General features: G+C 43.4%; 1 protein-coding gene across 1 annotated transcript in view; it reads right to left on the reverse strand.

Annotated features, from left to right (window-relative positions):
• Nucleotides 1-22,064, reverse strand: part of LOC118116253 (connector enhancer of kinase suppressor of ras 3-like) — a 34,571-nt gene continuing 12,507 nt past the window's right edge. The window contains exons 2-13 of the mRNA XM_035167740.2: nucleotides 17,077-17,240; nucleotides 12,851-13,053; nucleotides 11,125-11,212; nucleotides 7,562-7,603; nucleotides 6,610-6,729; nucleotides 6,348-6,407; nucleotides 5,153-5,221; nucleotides 4,482-4,628; nucleotides 2,898-3,022; nucleotides 1,929-2,116; nucleotides 1,735-1,821; nucleotides 1-1,267 (exon numbers count right to left, since the gene is read on the reverse strand). Coding sequence (XP_035023631.2) covers nucleotides 978-1,267; nucleotides 1,735-1,821; nucleotides 1,929-2,116; nucleotides 2,898-3,022; nucleotides 4,482-4,628; nucleotides 5,153-5,221; nucleotides 6,348-6,407; nucleotides 6,610-6,729; nucleotides 7,562-7,603; nucleotides 11,125-11,212; nucleotides 12,851-13,053; nucleotides 17,077-17,240 — 1,583 coding nt within the window. The 3' untranslated portion in view covers nucleotides 1-977. The remainder of the gene's footprint in view (nucleotides 1,268-1,734; nucleotides 1,822-1,928; nucleotides 2,117-2,897; nucleotides 3,023-4,481; nucleotides 4,629-5,152; nucleotides 5,222-6,347; nucleotides 6,408-6,609; nucleotides 6,730-7,561; nucleotides 7,604-11,124; nucleotides 11,213-12,850; nucleotides 13,054-17,076; nucleotides 17,241-22,064) is intronic.

Consider the following 22,064-nt stretch of genomic DNA (forward strand, 5'->3'; position numbering starts at 1 on the left):
TTCACTGAAGTAACTGGAAATTTTTAATAAACGCTATTCAAATCTTACAAAAAGGCAGATAAAGCAACATCAGACACGTCTTCCCTGTATTTCTCTTAAATAATACTGTCATTCTGTCTCTTGGGATGTGTGGTCTTTTCATAGCATCGGCCAATACGAGGAAATTTGACCTGTGTGTCCTCAAAAATTGGTTTGCTTTAAAAGACTAGTTATTACCGTCAACCAGCTGCATGTATAGGCCCCTTCAGGTGGGCGATTGCAGGGTGCATAGCTTTAAAACCTGCACATATATCCACTGATGACAAAATATAAAGATCCTTTTACAAACTGAAGCAGCATTGTCGACTGTAGGGACTTTTAGAAATTCTTCTGAAGTATATGCATAGCTTACAAGAGGCAACCGTTGGCAGAGGGTAATGTAACGGATCACAAAAGTGTGAATTTAAAAAAGAAAAAAATAGAACATGTATTGTAAAAGCACAGTTTTACTAACAAAATATGTCCACTTATTTTTAATCTTATAACTTAGTTATGCAAATAAAATCAAACTCAGCAAATAGATGAAGTGATAGTTGGCTGAAATGTTAAATAATGGTACCAGAGAGCATTTCAACTGAAACATGACAGTATGTACAGAGGAGTCCAGAGACGGCAACACAAGGCCAACGTGTCCTAAACCTGAACAGAGTGAATCCTCTTGAGGCAGAGACGGGACCGGGGGGGTCAGAGGCGAGGAGGGCTGTGGGCAGTGTTAAAGGGGGTGATGACGTAATGTAGTGAGTACTACAAAAGCAAAGTTGGGTTGAGGAGTAGTAGTTGGTAGTAGTAGTAACACCAGGGAAGTATGGAGGTTGGGTGTAGAGGAGTGTGAGAAAGCCTGAAGCTGCCGAAAAACACAGCTGGACGTAAAAAAAAAAAAAAAAGGCACTGAGGAAGAACAAGACAGGAACAGGAAGCCCCGGACAGGAAGCGCATCATCAGTGAGTCAATAGCTTAAGCCGCGTGATCCAACTGACCAGTAGTGAGCGTTCTGCTGTTGTGCGCTTGGAGGTGGGGGCTACGGGGGCCTTCTTGATGTCCTCCTGGTAGGGGATGGTGGCGCTGTTGTGCAGGTCTGTGTTGGAGTAGTAGCGGCTGCCCCGGATATGGTCCACCCGGACAAGGTGTCGCTCCCCCGCAGGCCTGTAGGGCGGAGACACTGAGGGGACCTCCTCTACTATGGTGGGGATCCTCTCGTTGCTCAGGTATCGATACAGGAGTTCTTCACCTGGAGCAGAGAGACAGTTTGTTTAATGAACAGCAATAAAGAAGAAATATCCACACTCATGGGTCCAGATAATAAACATAATAAAGGGCCAAGAAAGAATCCAATTAATTCTGGAGTGGAATCGAGGAGGGGGATCCAGGAATTTTTGTCCCTTTCTTAAACATTGGGTGACCTTTTTTAACTTTTCAACATTTTTGCAAATTCACATCTCAATAAATAATGCAGAGATCTTGATGAGAAAAAAACGGCATTGCTAATATGTATGAACAGACGAAATTTGGTGCGGATCCAGATAATCAACATATTGTATTGTGATCAGACACATCTGGCAAATCGGCCTTGGGGGAGGGATGCACTCTCCGAGCACCCTTCTAGTTTTGTCACTGTTATCGAGGTGTTGTTATTCATGGTAAGACTTGGAATTACAAAGATTCAACTCAATAGGGAAAGCATGTGTGTGTACATACCTTTCCTTCCTTGTGCCCAGGGCTTGGCGTAGGGATCAACCACTCCAACACTAGTATCCACTGGCATAGACAGAGGTCGGGGCTTTCCTACAGGCCAGAGTAATCAATATTTATCATTTTATGTCATTTTAAAAATGTATTATCATTTCCATGAGTAGAATATTCATGAGATACCCTGGTGAGAATGTACTGACCACGTGAAGGCTTGTTCTCCCTCATCCTGGGCTGTATCACGTTGGCCTCGATGGGACAGCCGACGCTAAGCTTGTCGTAGTCTGCGATGGTGCAGCGTCTTCTGCTCTCCTGGTCCAGGAAGGAGTTTGGTGACTCAGCGCCCTTTGGTCTCTTACTGATGCTGGAGAAGGCTTCTGTTCTCATCTCTCTGCAGGGGAGAAACAAACCGCTTGTTGATTAGTCACGGCACAACATGCCAATCCAGAATACCACGATTAGGAAGATTTGAAAGCAAATAATATTATGTTACTAGCCTCAGTGTTATTCCAGTTAAATAAATATGACAAGGCTTCTGCACTTCTTTTTCAAGATTAAGCCCTGTTAGCATTTTAAGCAAAGCAGGCACGCTCTGTCTTTTTCCTGTAGTTGAGGATGAAGCAGTTGTTGTGTAAGGTTTGTGGTGGGACTGGTGGGACTGGTGGGAGGAGTGGGCTGAGGATGAGTAGAACAGAAAGTAGAGTAGGAGGCAGAAAAAGAAGAAGCAAGGCGATAACGGTCCCAAAGGTTGAGTGAGGGCGTTACTGCATCGCTTACTGCGGGCTGGAATCTGGCCACCGTCCCTCTGGCTATGAGTACTTTAAGTTGTTTCATAGCGTATATTTTAACTCCACTTGATGAATAAAACTTAGTTCTATGTTTTAATTTAAAAAACGCATCAACTCTAATACGGATACGTCTGGCGTCCACACTACTCCGGAGTTTTAGAGCCGCTGAAACGTAAAGCTGCTGGTCCCGTTTGGGTTTGAAAGCTCCGGGGCTGCTTTTTATTCTGGATGGATAGAAACGGAGATGTTTGGAAACAACAACAACTGCTTGCTGATTGGGTCGAATTGGCTGATTGGTTAAATTCTGCATTTTACAACGATACAACTGCTTACGTGTGCAGAAGCCGAGCTACTATTTGAAGCCAAGGAAATGGGATGTCTCACCGTGGGGTGTATGGCATTTGAGGGGGAGGGGGGATGTATAAGTCCATGATGGCTGGCTTCTCTTTTTTGGTCGATCCGTTGGCTGAGCCGCAGGGAGACTGAGCTCTGATCAGGGAGGAATTATTCTGGAAAATAAAAAAACAATGAATCAGTCAACACGTTCAATAACACACACAATTAATGATCAGCGACAGAACAGTTTCTTTTATGAAACAGAATAAAAAGATTGAAGTCCGCCAGATGTGGCGAGATGGTTAAAGTGCTTGTGCGTCTCCCCGAGCATAAATCTTCTTGGTTGAGGTACGGAAAGATTGTAAGTGAAGTCCAGAATAGCCTGTGAGACGTGTACTTAAAACTGTATTCATTTACCACAGTTATGTTTCCCAACACTCAACAACATCGCGCCCTTGACTTGATGTACCACACTTAGTCTCCTCCAGTCTCATCAGAGCAAAAATGATACACTGATAGAACAGAGCTGTAGAAGTGATAGATTAATGACAAACTTAACATCTGCTGTTGGATCTCATGATTCATTCATCCTTTGTTTTCTTCGCATAGCTGCCATGTGCACAAACTGTATAACATTACAAAGGCAGTGCCATTCTTTCTTGAATCACTGTGTGTGATGTATCACTGTTTTGCCTCCTGCAGTCTTATTTTCACAGATAGCCGAGATGGTTAACTGTGATACCTCGGACTACTTGTTAAAACAAGATGCTGGTGGACATGTTGACATTGGCCACCTTTGTGTTGGGAGGCTCTTTGTTGTTTTGAGAAACCTACTCTTATCTGATATCCTCTCGTCTTGCCTTCTCAGGCTGTAAAACAAAAACGTGATAAGATAATGTCAGGGGCTGAATTCTGGTAGTCTGAGCTTACAACAGGCTTATTGTCTCCGTCTCTGTCTGTCAAACGGGACTCAGGTGCCCAGACGTGGTTAAAAGCGGAGCCAAGCCTAATGTGTTCACATGAGGAAGACAGGAAAATTGAATTACAGTCGCATAACCTTATTAGCACAATGTTAATCAGCTATCCCTAACCCTTCTTTGAACAAAAGACGTTTAGGCTGTTTTCAAAAACCTGAAATACAATTAAGCCAGCAGCCCTTTCAAGGTGGCTCCACGACACAAGTCTGAACTTGTTGTTTCAGGAACCAACTCCCTAAAAATCGGATAATTTGTTGACAATGAAAAAAGGCTTTTGTTAACGTGTGTGTGTGTGTGTGTGTGTGTGTGTGTGTGTGTGTGTGTGTGTGTGTCTGGAGTCACAGAGGAGACTCGGTGTGAAGGTGTTTTGAGCCTGAAGTGACTGAAGTTTTGAAAGAGAACCAGGTATGAGTCTTGCTGTCTTCTTTTCCTGTTCTCGCTGTGGAGCTTCGTAGAAGTTGAGTTTGTGGTGAGTGCAACTGAACAACTGCAGCCGCCGCCACAAACTCAGGACTCTAGTGACCTGACCACCACCACCTGTGCTTTGACGTGTGTGTGTGTGTGTGTGTGTGTGTGTGTGTGTGTGTGTGTGTGTGTGTGTGTGTGTGTGTGTGTGTGTGTGTGTGTGTGTGTGTGTGTGTGTGTGTGTTTATACCTGAGGTACTGGCGGCTTCCAGCGCATGTTCTTAAGTGGGGCCGGGGTAAAACCTGTCGTGCCAGTGGGCCTCTTCTTGAGGAGGAGCGCCACACCTTTAGGGTCCTCCCTCAGTTTGACGACCAGGTTTTTCAGCTGCCAGCCCACCTGGTTGACATGATGTGAACACACAGAGACATATACACAGTAAGGTTTAGTTATATTGTAGGTGTGTATCCTCCATTACCAACGCAGCCATTTTCACATATGAAAAACGCAGCAGGACATTGTCCAAGTCAGACGCAATCAGAACAACCGGAAATGTCAAAATATCTCAAATTTTGAGCCTTTTTTTTGTCATCCTGAGATATTTGTATTCTTTCTGGGGGGTTTTCTTCAGTTTTGCCTCCGTTGAGTGTTAGAAACTTCATCAACACGCCAACTCGCTCGCTGTGAATTTTGCTGCTGTATTTTCACATGGGGTCATGGACATTTTACTGGGGAGCTGGCCGGAAAAGTTTAAAAAGAATCGGGAGCAACTGACTCAGAGTTTTGCATTCTCACATACAGCCCCTCTGGAATATTTCAGGAAAACATCAGGACTGCCTTTATTGTGTGTGTGCTGTATTAACCACTACTTATGGTCAGATATGTGCAGAAGATACAGTATCAATAAAATTGAAGGTGCTCACCACTGTCTGCTGGTGGACCTGGATCACCTCATCACCGGCGTGGATCTTCCTGGTCAGGTCTGCAGGCGACTAAACAACAAGCATACACTTATGAGGTCAAAGCCTTACAGACAACGTTCATACAACAAGGAACCTACTGCCAACACAAAACTTATTACCAAATCCTTACTAGAAGGATCTCCTTTTTTTTCAAACAGCAAATAACTGATGAACAAACACTGTAAAGTTCAAACTCGTGAGAAAGCGCAAACACTGTCTGCTGATGTTTATCAGTTCAATTGTCTTTCGTGTCACAGGGATGTCAAACGGGATTAACTCGTCATTATCTGTGATGATTCAGGTCCTGATTCACAATTAACGACCGGAGGTGTGAGGACTCGACCGTGGCAGTCATGCTGCTGCATTAGTCACCAACTGGTTGTCTCCGTGTGTGTGTGTGTGGGGGTGGGATTTATTTTTGTGGATGCTGTTTGTGATATTTTGTCGTTACTGGAATGCATAAACAAATGAGTGGTTCCTAACTCCTCTGGATACAGTAAATCAATGGGCCCTCAGTACAGGAGGAGGAGAATGGAGAGGAAGTCGGAGGAGGATGAGAGCACTTCACCCCCCCCAAACTAATATCAGTAGCTTGTTCTTGAGAGTAAGATGCAAGAAATTCTAAGAAAATCATATGTTTTTTATTCTCAGAACCAAAAAGAGGGTCCTTTTACATATGAAGAATGCAGCAGGAGATTCTGCAGTAAGACTTGTTCACAACAACACAGAAATCTCAAGAGCAGGTGTGGGGAGGCGGAGCAGGCAGAGGCAGGACGTCCTGTATTAATTCTGCTTTGGAGTTAATTCTGCTTTGAATCTTGTTTTCTTGCTGAGGTGACATCTTCTTTATGTATCACACCCTTTTCTCTACCAGAGATTTTTGTTTTCTTTTGGGTTTTTATTCACTTTTGCATCTGTAGCGTGTTAGAAATATCATGAACGCTCCCACTCGTAAATTCTCCGTAGAATCTCCTGCTGTTTTCTCACAGAGCTTCTTACTCAGCTTCTTACTCGGCCATTTGTGTTCTGACATACAGCCCCTCTGGAGCTAAGTGCAGGTCTGAGAGCAGCTAAATCAGTTATTGCTTAACCTCCCTATGTATTTGCAATTACAAAATATATTCAGCCCCAGATAGGGGCAAATTGTTAAACTTACATGTTCTGTGGTTCCTGTGATGACATGTAACCCATCGTAGGTAGACTTGATGTACATCCCCTATGATTAAAAAAACAAAAAACACAAGACAACATAACTCAACTTTGAGGTTAAAATACAATATTCCCAGAGGGAGACAACTGTATGACAGAGATGTGGGGGGTCACAATTTGACACACATTGCAGGCATTCCTGGCCTGCAAAGCCAAGACGCAGACAGCATGATTAGGGATAGAAGGAAAAATATCCAAGCATTCCTTACCAAACCCTCGCCCGGTTTGATATTGGTCAGCAGGACTTCTTCCAAGCAGGCCGACTGGCTCATCAGGGGGTCAGAGGTGGTTCTCACAGTCTGATCGCAGATGCTGTTCAAGACCTTCGACTGTGGAGGAGAAGGCGAAAAACAAAACGCTCCCATGAGTAAAATAAGAAGCACAAGACTGATAATCTTTGATTATAAGTGGCGTGTTGAATCCCATAATGGTGCACTGTGGTTTGCAAAGGGTATCGTGTGCTCCACAGGTTAGAACAAGTCAGGTTACGCTGCAACGCGTGAATCTCGTGACATAAAGATCTTATGTTTAGAAAAAGGTTTAATGGGCTATAAAGGACCAATAGGGCATCAGTGCACACAGAGCACTGAAATCCCTTCTGTCTGCTTCGTCCTTTGCTGCTGTTAGAACAAAAATTGTGATTTGTCCTCAGTAGAGGGATCTGTTCTTTGGCGCGTGTGTTTTGTTTTGAACACATTTCACATTTTATATACCAGAATTGGAGGAAAATAAGATGCAGCACAGTCTAGGAACAAAAAAGACGAGAACAAAGATGAGAGCGAGACAATGCAAAATGGTACAAAGAGATCGTCATCTCTACAGCTGACTTCACTTGGGTTGTCTGAGAGAGAGAGAGAGACACAGTGCTAGAGGAAGCTCAGTGTTAGACCAAGGAGTCTGGAGAGTGTCAGCAGCAGGAAACGCTGATTGATGGCCGGGGCGTATTAGTGCCGCCTCCTCCACTGGCAATCCTATAGACCTGTCTGCTCCATTCACTCAGAAAACTGACCTTGCTACTGAGAGCATGGCACACAATCACAATCTAAAAGGACGTTTATCCAAACAATCAAAAAAGACCCTTTACCCCCTAAATAGGCCCTTCCAGGTCTCCTTTAGTTTATATATTTGGCAAACAAAGCAGAAGAGATAGAGTATACTCACAACTTCCAGGATCTTCTCCTCCATCTCGTAAACACTGCAGTCCTGTAGCACAGAAGACAGTGATGACAGATCAGATGAGGGAGCAGTAAACAACAGGGAAGAGGTTATTTAATGGCTAGATAGACCGGGAGAGAGAAGTATAGGGGTTGAGTAAACACAATGTAATCAGCATTCCAGACATAGAACCGAGAAAAATGGAGAACAGCCACAAATAAACAGCTTTTAGTGTCAAATGACCTCTTTCGCCTTAATTCTGGGGATGCTGTAATTGCATAATGCCCAGTGTGGTTCAGTAAACTATATGAACACTCATATAGTATTGTGCAGAAGACATAGTGAGGGAAAACATGTATTGAAGTTCAGAACGCCCTGATGCAAAATAAAGCTTTGTTTTTATGGAAGAATTTAGGGGGACAGGCCTCTTTTTTAAAGGAATTTTTTCCATCTTTGAGGACAGTGAGCGTGAAATGGGGGGCAGGGGTCTCCTAAGTCTGACAATGCCGAGTAGCTGTGATCTTGGTTGTTTAGGGTGACAAAATGTGCAAGGTCGGCTGGGAAACTGACCACCGTGCCGGACACAGGACTCACAGACTGCAGCTGGACTGGACACAGCTGAGGCAACAGCCTCCCCTGACAACTGTGTTGTTGGTGCTGAAAGGGCCCCTGGTTAGGAACGGGTAGTCCACTGTGTGTTTTTTGGTGCGGGTGGGGATGGGGGTGGGAATGCCCCAAGGGAAACCATCCATCAAAACACAGGAGAAACGCTTCTGTCAAAAACCAGAGAGCACGGAGAACACTCGCTTATTTCCGTAGAGCCCTCGCAAGCCACAAGCCTTTTGTCGAGGCAAAATAAAGAGAAAACGGGTGCTGTGGCCCTCGCAGTATTAGGGACGTGCATGGGCATGTGCCAGGTACAAAGCCTGCTCTGTTGCTCTTTGTAAATCCATTGTGCAGACAGCCATTGGGGGGGGTCGAGCAAGTTTTTCCATATTTCCATAGCTTGCACATTCCACTGGGCTAAAGGCGAGAGTCTGTTTTCACATGCACTTGGCATACTGTCATTACTGTTGGTTTGTTTGCATTGACGAGATTTGCATCTGTCCATAGCAAAGTACATCCTATGCTTCCTAAGTATTATCTTTGGATTTATGATTGGGCGCATGCTTGAAGGACTTTTGGTAAAGTAATACACATGTAGCTTTTCTATATTTCCTTCACTTGGGGGGAAAGTTAAAACCCAAATAAACATCGAGCACGAGTCATAATAGGTTTCTTTTTACATACTGAACATTGGTCCCAAAGTTATGTTTCCATATAATATTTTCAGCCAAGAACATATGGTGGTTTCAGAGAGAATTTAGCTACGTGTGTGTGTAAACATGCAAGTGCATATTTCCTTTTTAGACACTGGCCCATGTTTGGATGACTACACTTCAAACTGAGCCAAGAGGGATGAGCTAAAAATACACATTTTAATGTTTAGAGGTTGTGAAACAAAAACGGCGTTGTTATGTGCTGCAGACACGACTTGGCACATCTCCCATCAAGCTTTAACATTTGAGGAACCTTTCTCTTGTTTCACGCTACCATCGAATCATGTGAAAAACAATATTGCAGATAATCCTGTTCGTGATATCCAAAATAATCCCACATCTATGCTAAAAACCAAAGTCCTTCTAGTAGACAGGAGCCAGATCGTAACTAAGCACTGAGAGAGGCTGAGGGACAATTCCCTGGGTGTACTGATCCAGCACGTCATGAACTTGATCCCACAGCCGGTGTGGCTCAGATGACTCTCTGTGCACTGCTCCCTGGGCTTTTGATCTGTCACCAGAGCGATTTGCATGGTCGCGCAGTGCTGGAATCTGGGGAGATGCTGCCTTTACACCAGAGAGAAATAAAGCAGTGCAATACTTTGGAAATGGCCTGTTAGTCATATGGTATCAATATATGATGGATAGGTTGTTAAATGTGTTTGGCCGACATATTAGTGAGAAACTACACATCTCATCCAATAATTCAGGAGTAGGAAGAGTGGACACACAGGGGAATCGATGAAAAATGCGTTCTTTGAAAGATAATGACCTCCATGCAGACAGGTCAGCCAAGATGGGTGATGCTTCCACGGTTTTATGGCTGCGTCCCATTGTGTGCGTACACACAGGCTTCATTCAAGCAGAACACATAAATTGTGCCATCTGAAAAGCCCCAATTTTGGTCTGAAGTTCATGAACGAGTCGGGCGAACCTCATGCAGTCCTCCCCCATCATTAAACTAATCACTGTGGCAGTCTCCTGTGCAACCTACTTTATGAACAAGTGGCTCAGATGCCTGCCCGTGTGTTGTTGAAAAACAAAGGGAGACCAAATGGTCTGAATCCAGAAAAGGTCCAGAATCTTGCAATTTTGAGCAAAAGTTCAGATGCTTAAATGACGGTATTAGTTTGAAAGCATCTCTCATCAGTGTTTCCGCAGCTCTACACAATTCTACGAGTTAGGGAATAAGGGAGCAAACTACATCTCCCCTCCAGCTGCTGGAGGAAACTAATCGCTCCAAAGCTCTTTCAGCACCTATCGGTAGTTTATTCCACACCATAACCTCCCCACTTCTTCACGTGGCAGTGTGGGAAATGTATACCCCCACTCGACTGGATGACCATGACCGAGACACCCATAGTAAATCACCAGAGGTGGTGAAATCCCAGACTCTGGCGGGGAAACAGGCACTCTGGGAAAGGAATTTATTTTGATGTAATAACCCTCTAAAAAAATGACACCTGTGGTCTCAGCAGCCACTTTCACTGGCAGTGTAAAATGAGTTGCTTATGAGACAAAGCCTTTGGGGAGGAGAGATTGTATATACCAACTAAAGGGAAGCTCACCAGCTGCCTTTGTTTAAAGAAACTGTATGAACAACCACGGCTGGTTGGATAAAACTGTCGGAAGAAACACCCATGATGCAACGTTAGGGCAATTCTCTGCAGAGAGTCTGAAATATATGGATGTGGATGTTTGCTGCTGCTCCGCTTTCACTGTTAGCTGCCTATCTGGCAGTCAGATGGACCACCTCCTCCATACATGCGTTAAACCTCCACGCAGGAAGTGCTTTCATACGGTTTGGTCTCCCACTGAGAGCATCTTGGAGAAGCAAAAACAGGAACCACATGGCTGAGGGAGTACCGCAGCCTGGGGAATGTTGTCAAGCACCGCTAAAAGAGCACCGGTGGCTTTTATGAAGCTGGAAACACAAAAGCAACATTTACCATTAAACGCCCCAGCACTAAGGGGGTCGTCCTTATTAGCCAGCACGAGGAGGAAAACACAACCAAGAAAAACATCAGCATTTGCAATAATGTGCTCGAGACTGCTGGTTTCAGGCTTCTGCCATCGCTGCCAGACCACATTTCCCACAACTCTCTTCTCCTGCACTTTATCCTGCACGTCTGTGCCCCTGAGCTGGTATGTGCTCAGTGGAAAAAAGCTATTTTATGTGTGTGTGGCTTTGTGTGTATGTTTCCCCGAGGCTGTCTACATGTGTGTTGTTGAGCTAACTAGTGTGCAGACCTGTTGAACTGTGGTGGTGAGCTCCAGGCACAGCTGAATGATCTTGTTCTTGGTGGCTGTGAAGTCACTGATCCCTGTAAGAGGCGTCCTGCAAGCAGACAAAGAAGGAAAGGGAGAACGTTAGGAACCAGTGATGGACGGAGGAGTTGTGTTGAAATTTGATCTCACTCACACTGCATGACAGCACAATTTAAAAAACAATGCACAGAAAAACAACGTTTGATATCTCTGAAGTCTTCCAGTTGTAAAACACTAAAAACTGAAACTGGATACTTGACTGTGTAGTAACATGAAGTCAGCTATAACATTAAGCTTCACAGCAGATGCACCTTGCTGTGCTCACTGTGTATGGGTGACTGACCACAGACAGACTAGGTTGTAACTCAAGAACGTCACCATCTAAAAAAATAGCTCTGCAAACATCAGGCCCCAAACCTCCATGCAGTCCCTGAAATATGTCAGTGGGCCTCATCATATTAGATCAGATCTGAGTTAAAGCTTTAGCAACACAACACAGAGCAGCAGGGCTGACGTGTGGATGACACTCCATCCAGAGGCAAAGGACCAGTGAAGAAAGTGAAACTCGCCTGTTAACCGTAACTTGTTGCTTACTTGGTGAAAATAAAAAGTTAAAAACATGCTGATTAAATATTGGAAACTGCTCTGGTAGAACTATTTCTATGTTCTGACGATCTGAGCAGAGACCGTCAGCTGCGACACCAAGTGTATGAAGGTTTGTTTATTAAAAAGAATGCACCATATTAGATTTTTGCCAATATCCAATAAGCCAACTTGTTTTGTTGGATTGCGGAACCCGATATATGCACATTTTTTTCCTTTTACTACAGAGAATAATAGGTCTCTACTGTCGTGAAATTCATATTATTATGTCTACTCTGAGCCTGATGGCCAATTGGCAGATGCAGACTTACATTTCTTTCAAAATTGCATATTCATTAGGCAAAATAAGAAAATTATTTAGTCAATGGTTCAATTTGCATGCTCATAATTAAATTATCATCATATCTGCCTGTCATATTGGCAGAAATAATCATATTGGGTCGATGCCGAAATTTCATTTTAAAGCCTTTATCTGCCAATGTGCAGTCAATATTATCCCCAATTAGTAAATGGGATGCTGCAAAAATGCCACCATAAAAATATATTAGCATTTGATATAAAATTTGTTGACATTGACACATACTTATGTACGAGAAAAATCCATGATTAAAAAATGGAACATTTACTACAACATTTCTAATTCATCTTCTTATTAAGAAAAAAAAAGTACAAATGTGAATTTATGTGATCTGGAAACTAATTCACAGCACTTCTAAAGACTGATGTACTGCTCTCTGTTCTATCATGATTTCACTGAACCTACACGAGCAAAGCCTGCCACAAAAAGAGAAGCTTAACTTCAGCCCGCTAACACTAAAACTCAATCCTGGCAACCTGCTTAATATGCTCTGCTTTTACAGTGTTATGTGTTTTGGAGCGGGTCACCAGGAGAGCAGAGGGGATACAGACATCACATCCAAACAAAGATATTAATTTCACCCGCCCGTCAGTCTGGAATCAGCCACACCTCACACACAGTGTTGTCAAATCATGTGTTTATGCAAAACTCTTTGGGTTGCAGCCAGTTTAAGCAGTGATCAGATGTCAACCTGTTGTCATACCTGATCTGATACACAGTGTAAGGTGCTGGTGATAGTTTTAGTACCTGTCGAGCCAAGCCAGGAGGCTCTTTGCGGCGCCGATCAGCTCCACCACAGAGGTGAGGAAGTCGTTGGGTGGCTTGTGAGAGGTGCTGCCTTCATACGCGGGGCTTTTCCTTCTATCAGACGTGGCCATGTGCAGACTGGTGGTGGCAGCTCTCATCCTCACAACCAGATTCTTCAAGTTGTCCGTTTCAACTCCATAGTTCTGAAACGGTAAACGAATACACATTATAAATAAAAGCATGCAATCAATCCAATCAAAGTCAACATCAAAAGGACTCATCCTTCACAGTCCAGACCTGGGAGGTAGTTTCTATAAGTGTGGTTTCCTGCACAATAAATTTGACAGGTGTGATTTAAATGCACTTGACTCTGAGAACGAGCAAAGACATGAATTGACCCTCAGTCCTCCCTTACAAGGAAGGGCACGTGCCATCACCTGATTCCTGTGAAGGGGAGCAAAGTTTGCATTCTTGAGCCTGGGTTGTTTCCTGCTTCTGCATTCCTGCACTTTATAGGTTATTCACATGCAACAAGCAGCACAGCTCTGTGTCTTCGAGGGTCACTGAGAACAGCAGAGTCCAGCTATGAACTGGACTAATGCAGGGCTTTTCTTGGAGGATGACGTGACCGTCGGAGGCCGAGCATGACCACTTATTGATGTTTTCATTAAATAAATGGCCCTGTAGTGATTTGTTGGTTAAAGGTAAAACAGAGAGGGGTGGCCAGGCTCTTGTCCTGGTGAATATCAGTTTACATGGTGTTGCAAAGCCCGCCAGCAGTGCTGCTGTACGTGTGATGTGATGTTCCAGTAGCTAAATCTGCTTTGCAAGGAGTAAAAAAAAAAAGCATGTGTTGGCAAACACCAGGGGAGATCTGCAAGTGGTTAGCGTCTCTGTTTATTCCACTGCCTCTTGCCAACGTGTGCTCAAAAAAACATACAAATCATTTCACTTACTTCAGTCCCCAAGGAACCACTGGCATTACTGGACTAGTTAAACAGTAGCTGTAGGCAACTTGACTCCTGCCACACATGACATGAAATAGCATGTTGAAACACCATTAAAGAGAAGCAAAGTTGATCAAAGAATATATGGAAAGTCATTTGATGGTTTGGTTTCTCATTCAGCCATGCACACAGTTCACAAGTGAAAACTTTGAGCCCAAATAGGCAGTGCGAGGACTTTCCAGATCAAAACCTCTCTCCTGGCTTTTTCATTAGCAGGCCAATCACACAGCAGTCACAACAGCTCTGGCGGGCGCGCAGATGTCCAGCTCGAGCCTTTGTCACGCACTGCCGGCTGAGCTGAAAACCACGCCTGAGCAAGGAAATCTGTGGTTCCAATCAAACACAATTTTTCATTCTCAACGACGTTTCAAGCCACATTTACATTCTTTCAGAGCCTTTTTATAGACTCTGATTTAATCTAGAATCAAGACGGAAGGGATGTTTTTTCTGTGTGTAAGCTCTTTGAAGGGACCATATACTGATATAAGTGTCCCCAGGAGAAATGGATACTGGGTATCACAGCACAGCACTTCCTGCCCTAGCCACAGGCATTACATGGATCGGACTTGACTATAAAATATATAAATGTCTGTAGTCTGGACAAAGAGTGTGTTTATATGTGCATCTGCTAAAATGTGCCATTAAAGGTTGAGTGTTGCGTTACATTCGACCCTAGGCAATAATAAAATACATTTACAGCTGCTCTGCGACCAGATGATCTGTCATATACTGTGTGTTCAGTCACTGTTGGACACAGCTAATGTGTGTGTGACTGTCATGAGGTGTTTGTGTTTGAGAGGGTCACTGGGGTCTGAGAGCAAATACAGAAGTGTTGGGTTTCAACATTGACTCTGCAGAAGTCATCACGGCGTTACAGTCAAATTAATTAACATGTTCTTTCTTAGTCCCAAGTCAGTAGTTTGCTCTTGATAGCTTAAGCTTTTCCACTGGTCAAAAACCCCACAAACATCTGTTTTTTGCCTGCAATGGAAATGGATACAGTCGGCATTCGTTCCTGCGACAAATGACTGTGCAGTAGATACGGGTTTTTTTATCAGCTCTGGCTCAGATCAGCAGTGATGGAAAGGTAACACCCCTTTTTTTGGCAGTTAAGACGCTGACCCTGCACCTTTTCCGGTGTAACATTTTAGCCGTTTTTAGACATGACCTGAGGGTTAAAATGAGTTTAGCCAGAGTTTGCCTTTCACACATGCACAACCCAGTGGGAGGTTCTCTGCACAGACGCGGGTTTTTAAGTGGGATAACTCACAAAAACCCCACGAATTTAGATGTAAAAGAGTTATAAAAGAAGCATGAGTATAAATGCATTCAAAAGGGCTTTGGGGCTGTATCTAAGGCCATTGGTCACAATGATTCAATTTGGAAAACTGCTAACAGGACGTTCCTAATTTTACACATTTCCACAAAAAAAAAAACATAACAGGAAGTGCCTGAACTAACAGTAAACAAAAAAGGGTGGTGGTAGTTTTTATGGTGGTTGTGGCCTGTGGTCCAGTTGGTAGCAGTGACCTTGCCACAGTTAAAGCTAATTGGATCGGGGGGCCTCACTTCCTCCCAGGGGGCCTGAGAAAGGTTGAGACCTCGTTCTTAATAAGGAAACCTCTAACGGACGGAAAAAAAAAATCTCCTCACTAATGCAACCAGAGGTGAAAGGTCGCTAAGAGTCCAGCATTCCTGGCTGTAAGTTCCAAGAAAAAGAGAGAGGATGATGGCGCAATATGCCAAATGCTCTCTTAATATATTGCATTATACTACAGTACAAATGTACACAATGTATTAGAAAGCAGCAGCACATTTTGGATGGAGATTCAAGTTCACATGCAAGGAAAGGACCTTACTTCAAATAATAAAACCAAGCTGAGGAAGCACTTTTTATGAAGCGGCTCCAGAGGAAAATGACTGAAGATTTCACTGTGTTGATGCAAAGGGTGAACAAGAATCTGGGCTTGATTACTGTGCTGGTAAAAGAGGTTATGGTCCACAGGATGTACATTATATCAATGAGGAATAAATCTATCAAAACAAAAGAAGGCACACATTCATGCACAAAGTGCTTCCATGTGTCAAATCCAATGGTTATAGGTATGGAAGATACTATAAACCGGTAGTGGACAGGCTGATAACCTTGGCCCAACAATGGGAGAAATAAGAGATATATCAAATATGTATCTGCTTTACTCAGTATCCAAGCAGACCGAATCAAATTAAATCAATAAAATAAGTTGATTCAAACATTTGTCAACTACCACTTTCAGATCAGCATCAATGGAACATAAAGTCTAATGTGAGAAACAAAGGATTTTCCTTTCACATTTCTTCAGGGTAAAAATAACCGCCCCAAACGATAAATGTAAAGCATTTTAAGCAAATGCAAAAAGAGAAACGCTGACACTGCGACCACAATCTGGGACTTTTATGGCACAGGAAGTGATAAAACTCCAAATCGATCCCATCTGCTTGAAAACCTGGTTCTCCTTCAAGTTGGAGCGTGGATGGTTTTCATCGTTCTTTTCGTGCTCACTAGTTGAAGGCAGAGGAATTTCTGTTGGCAGTTCTTCTGGAGGCTGTGATGATGGACACCGGGTCAGGTGGTTCTCTACAACAGTGACTAATGAGAGCCAAACAGGGACCTTTGAATGAACCGAGAAAGGTGGCTCAGGGGAGCAGAAGGTTGCAGCGACAGGAATGAAACCGACTGACATTTCTGTGATTTTGCTCCAGAGAATTGAGCCTGAAAAACATTTTTTTTTCTAAATTCTAAACATATCTTTAGAATGTACATGGAATGTAGAGTGTGAGGAGAGGGCAAGCTGTCACTTGTTGCTACACGATAGCCACCATTTACTGCCTCTAATAATCTCCCATAGCTTCAACCTGATGATTCGAGCCCAAGCCCCTCTGACCCGATGTCTCTATGTGACACTGCTGTTCCCTAAAGTCCTCAGGCCGCTTCGTGTGTTGTGGTGCCTCCACACCCTGCTGAGCTGTGTGGGAAATGATGAGCCCTTATGCATCGCTGCCTCCACTGGCTGCCGAACCAGAAACTATACAGGCTGAGACTTAAGTGAATATGGACACGGGCAGAAATAATGTGGGGGGAGGGGTGATGACCAAAAGAGCCCATTGTTTGTTACTAAACCTTCCGGTAGATACAGTAGAATCACGTCCTACAAACATGTCAGCAGCAGATGTACTGACCAGAGCACATAGAAGATCCACAGCCTCCAGCACCAGCTCCTGGTGTCCGATCCTGGCCACGCCGAGCTCCTCCAGGTCTTGATGTGTGATCTTTAGTAGCTGCTCCCCACTGATCTTCTCCCGCTCAAAGTTGCTCACGTATTGCTGCAGGCTGTCGTCCAATCCTGATAACACACAATGAAAACGACAAACACTAATGAGACAAAAAAAAAAGTTTCATATTTTGAAAGGCTTGTTCAACGGTCACTTTCAGAAGAGCTTTGCCCCTATAAAAACAATGCTAACAGATCAGATAAGATCAACTGTATCCGTCAGTGTAATTAGCATGTGTCCCTACACTGTGTGTGCGTGAGCAGTTTAAATAAGGAACAGGTGGGTCCTCTATCTCTGCTCCTCGCTAGACAAACACATTATAATCAGAGTAACAGTTGAGGCCACTAAGACTGTTAGGCTGGTTAAACAATGGAGGGCTATATTTACATGTGTGTGTGCATGCGTGTGTGTCCAATAAACGTGCTTGTGTCTACTATTTGATGTGTGTAACTCCCATTAATAAAGAAACAGCTCTTCTGATGCTGCAGAATGAGCACAATGTACAATGCATTGCAATAAACAACCTCACAAAGACACCCTCCCCATGCATGCAATGTGTCCCTCAGTGGACGCTCGAGTAGTGTTGGGACAACTGAGCGAAGAACGAGCCTTTGTGTGTGTTTGTGTGTTAATGTGTGTGTGTGCGCCGAAGTGAACGCCATCTTTCTCCCCCATCAAAGAGCGCACAGAGAGGGGGCAGCTGCAGCTACATGGCCCTGCGCCCTGTTTCTCTGAAAGACCTGTCAGCTGCACGGCACACTCCCTCTCTCTGACCATACCAGACACACACACACACACACACACACACACCACAAATAATATTCTCCTGTATGATTTGGCGGATACGTTTTCAGTTGAGATATTCAAGGCTTGACATTTTTAGCAACATGTAACTTAACGGCAGATAATAGCATCCATATAAAATGCAGAGCATGTAGTTGTGAGTGAAGACACGCTGGGTGTGTTCTCTGGTCACTGAGCCACTTTTGTGAATGGCACCTCATATCTTCATGCCTCTGTGACACTGAGCCTGTGCATGTGTCGCAGAAAGAAGGAGACACTGTGTGCATTGAGTGTGTGTGCAGTGAATATTGACCAAACAAGCTGTGCAGAGTATACACAGAAAAGTGCACATGACATACACCAACTCAAGATGTTATAAGCATTTAACATGAAAACCAATGTAGGTTTTGCTGACATGATGCAGAATTACTGAAACTAAAACGATATAGCAGATTCCACTTTTAGGTATCCTTTAGCAAAATACAAAATATATGTTATTTGGCTTTTAAGGCCCTGAGAACCTATTTTCTAAATATGCACACTTTGCATTCCACTTTAAATGTCCACTGACTGCCTGCTAAGTTTAAAACACTGTTCCTTTTTATGTTTTTATGTTACTTAAATAATGTATCTTAATGTGTCTTATGTAGTTTTTAAATGTGACCTGCACCCTGATCTGTTGGGTATGACATTTCATTCCTGTGTATGCTGTAACTTGTATTATGGAAGTGACAAATAAAGCCAAATCTGAGTAAGAGTACACGACACAAACACACCCATTTCTGCCAAAGTTTGAACAGTTTTGGTTATTTCATAATACAGATTTCTCCATTTTTGTTTTATTTTGGCACTGTTATTTTTGGTGTGATGTGGGCAGGACAAGAGAGAAACACGATGGCACATACTTCAATCAATATTTTAATCAGAATCTAATGATGGTTGGTTGGTGGTTTGGTCGCTGCAAAAACAGATCTGATTAAACCACAACAACACAGACCTGTTAAGGCAAATTTGGCTCTAAGTTAGCTTAGCTCAGACACTTTAACAGTAAAAACCTGCTCCATCAGACTTCTAGGATGGAAGGCTGTTATTGTGAAGCAGCTGGCTAACCTGGAGCCCTTTGTGCTGCACTAATAGTAAACATTCACATAACAATGACACTATACATCTGGATATGCTGCACTGTGTAGCCCAGAGATTTTAAACTACCTACAAAGGACTCCCTTCAGATCCATTAAAATTCCATTATGGCATCAAAGTTCACTTACAGCAGTATTTTCAGGCCTTAAGGAGACACATGTGAGAGCTCAGTTCATCTCCACTGAATCAAAAGGAAAAATCCATCATGACTTGTTAACCATTAGCCGCCATACAAGTCAAGTCCAGTTAGCCTGATAAGATTTTTCTCATTCCTCTGCATGCTAATTCCTGAGCTGGGAATTTTAAACCTAACCCCTGATGGGCCGGCAGTCTGCAGAGGAGTACGCTCTGAATTGTAAGAGGGACCGAGTACTGGTCTGAGCCCACACCGACACAAACACAAGCCAAATTCAAACACTAGGCTAGTCACTTAATGCGATTAGATGGAAACAAAGACTCGGATCCTGAAGGGACAAAGTTTCTCCTTCCTGCTGCGTTAAAAAGGCATTTCCTGTGGAACGGTGCCACCACGCTAACTAAAGCGAAGAAGAGGAAAAGGGCACAAGGGAATTGTGCAGTTCCGCTCACAATAAAACATGCTGTGGCTTACATTGTGTGTTTTTCTTAGCTTGGCTGTTGTAAAACCATGCAGACTAGATATGGGAAAAACAGTGTGGAATGAAACAACAGGGTGAACGAGTGAGGAATGAATCCTCGTCCACTAATAGATGAATGAAGGGTCTTTCCTTGGCTCACGACAGCTTTCAATTTAATTTATTCATTAGCAAAGTGCGTTATCCCCACAGCTCCTGTCCCTGATCGTAGTGCAGGCTTTGGTGAGTTTAGAAACTTGAGATCACTTCAGGGTCCAAACTGATCTGCATTTCCTTTGAGATGGAACAATTCTAAGTGTGTTTGTGTGCATCAGTGAAAAAGATCTACCACTTTAGATGGTAGCAGTGATTGAGAATAAGGCTAAATGTGCGCTAGAAACTAAATGCCTTGAATTCAGTGGCCCTCACAGGAACATACTACAGCCATCCCTCCCTGTGGACCCAACCATCGACACCTTCTGAATAAAAGAGGGGTGTCCTTACAGTGGGGCTTATAAAACATTTACAGGGCCTTGATCAATGGCTTCTAGGGTGCGTGTGTATGTGTGTGAGACTATCAATTTTCATTAAGGGCAGGGAAAGTAATAAAGGAGATAGAGTGTCACGTTATTGTGAATTGAGGGGAGGGGGAGTCAGCAGGGAAGACCGTGTGAATGCTTTTGAAAAGCCTGCGCAGGATGAAACACTTTGGAGAAGTTTAATGGCCTCTGTGAACCACTTGGCAAATGTCCTCAAACCAGAGCAAGTGGGTGTAACTGCGACGCAGAGGAACAGACACAAATTGACAATTTCCCACCCCAAAATTTAATTTTGAAAAGAAACTTAATCAAACTGGACCGGATTTTATGGAAGCATTCAAATACTACACTTTAAAGCTTAATGTAACATTTCAATTAACATAATTAACCAATTCTTAAGAGTTAATAATTTATACTTAAGGGATGCACAGTCCTTTAGATATACAGTTATTTTAATGAGCAGAAAAGTAATTTTTTATCATGTCATCTGATTCGCTGTTATTTCTCTGATTTATATCACGGTAAACTTAATATCTTTCTTCGATGAAAGATTTAAGATGTCTCCTTGGGATTAAATGTGAGGAAATTTAAATGGTTAAATGGTTCTTAGAAAAAGAAAAACAAGAGTAAAAAAGAGCACATTAAACAAAAATTAAGAATGAGCATACGGAAAATACATTGTCTGCAACAAAATGCTGGAGTTACATAAAATCAAGTTGATTATGACGCGATTTCTTGAGTATGAGAGAGAAGAGAGCATCTGGCTCAGTATTGATGATCAATAAATAAACAGAGAAGCAGGGGCTTTGCAAATGTCAGTTTGTGTCCCAGTATGGCACCTGCCGTTCACTTGTGGGGTCTTTCCTACCACCCAACCTCTCCCATTCAGTAAACAGTGATTATGTGTAGAATAAGTTACATACACAACTGTTTCAGTGAACGTAGGAGGCACAGTCCTGGACCCAGTCGTATTTCTGAACAGCTGGGAAAGCAAGAACCCCAGATAATTCCCAGTCTGGATGCTACAAGTGGAACTAGACCCTGTTGGAGGCCTTTGAGCTCCGCAGCCTACGTAAAGGCTGTGTAAGCACACATTTTTGGCCACGTAAAAAACAGCAACTGTTTGCTAATGTCTCAGCTATTTTTGTCATCTCAACATTTTCCCGTCCCACCAGAAGAAGAAAAACTGCAGATTTGGTTTAGATTTGATGCAGCAAAGTACATGAGGACCAATTTAGTGTTCGCGGCACACAGGTTTGGGTATGACACTTTACACAAGTTCAATGTTGTCATCTGCAAAAATGATCAACAATTCCTTCAATCACGCCTCTAGTTGCCAACTTTTCGTTCTCAGGGGTTTGATTACACTAGAAAAAGAGTGAACAGTCTTTTGCCTCCTACAGAAAGAACAAAACAAAAAAAAAGCTCCCGCCTCTTCACCTCCCCCATCTTTCAACCCCTTACTTTGCTCCCAGTGGGAGCTGAGCCACCCTGTAACACACACACAGAAACATGCACACACACACACACACACACACAAACAAGGACACACAAACACAAACCAATATCCCCACTGGGGTGGCCAGTGGGAAAGCTACTGGGTGTAGAATAGCAAAGCCACTGTAACTCTGCTGTCTTTATTTGTTAGCCCGGCCTCTGAACCTGTGGGGAATGGTGCGGAATTTGACTCATTGTTCTCTGCTGAGCAGCTCCATTGTGGGAATTCACAGCGCTCATGCACAATGGTCCCTGGCTGGACCAGGCCGTGTTGTAATTAGAAAGAAAGAAAAAAGCTCCTCTCGGCAACTGCTAAGCTATCCTCTAATGCATGACTTCACAG

Source organism: Hippoglossus stenolepis, chromosome 10 (genome assembly GCF_022539355.2).
Source record: "Hippoglossus stenolepis isolate QCI-W04-F060 chromosome 10, HSTE1.2, whole genome shotgun sequence".
In the NCBI taxonomy this organism is placed as follows: Eukaryota; Metazoa; Chordata; class Actinopteri; order Pleuronectiformes; family Pleuronectidae; genus Hippoglossus; species Hippoglossus stenolepis.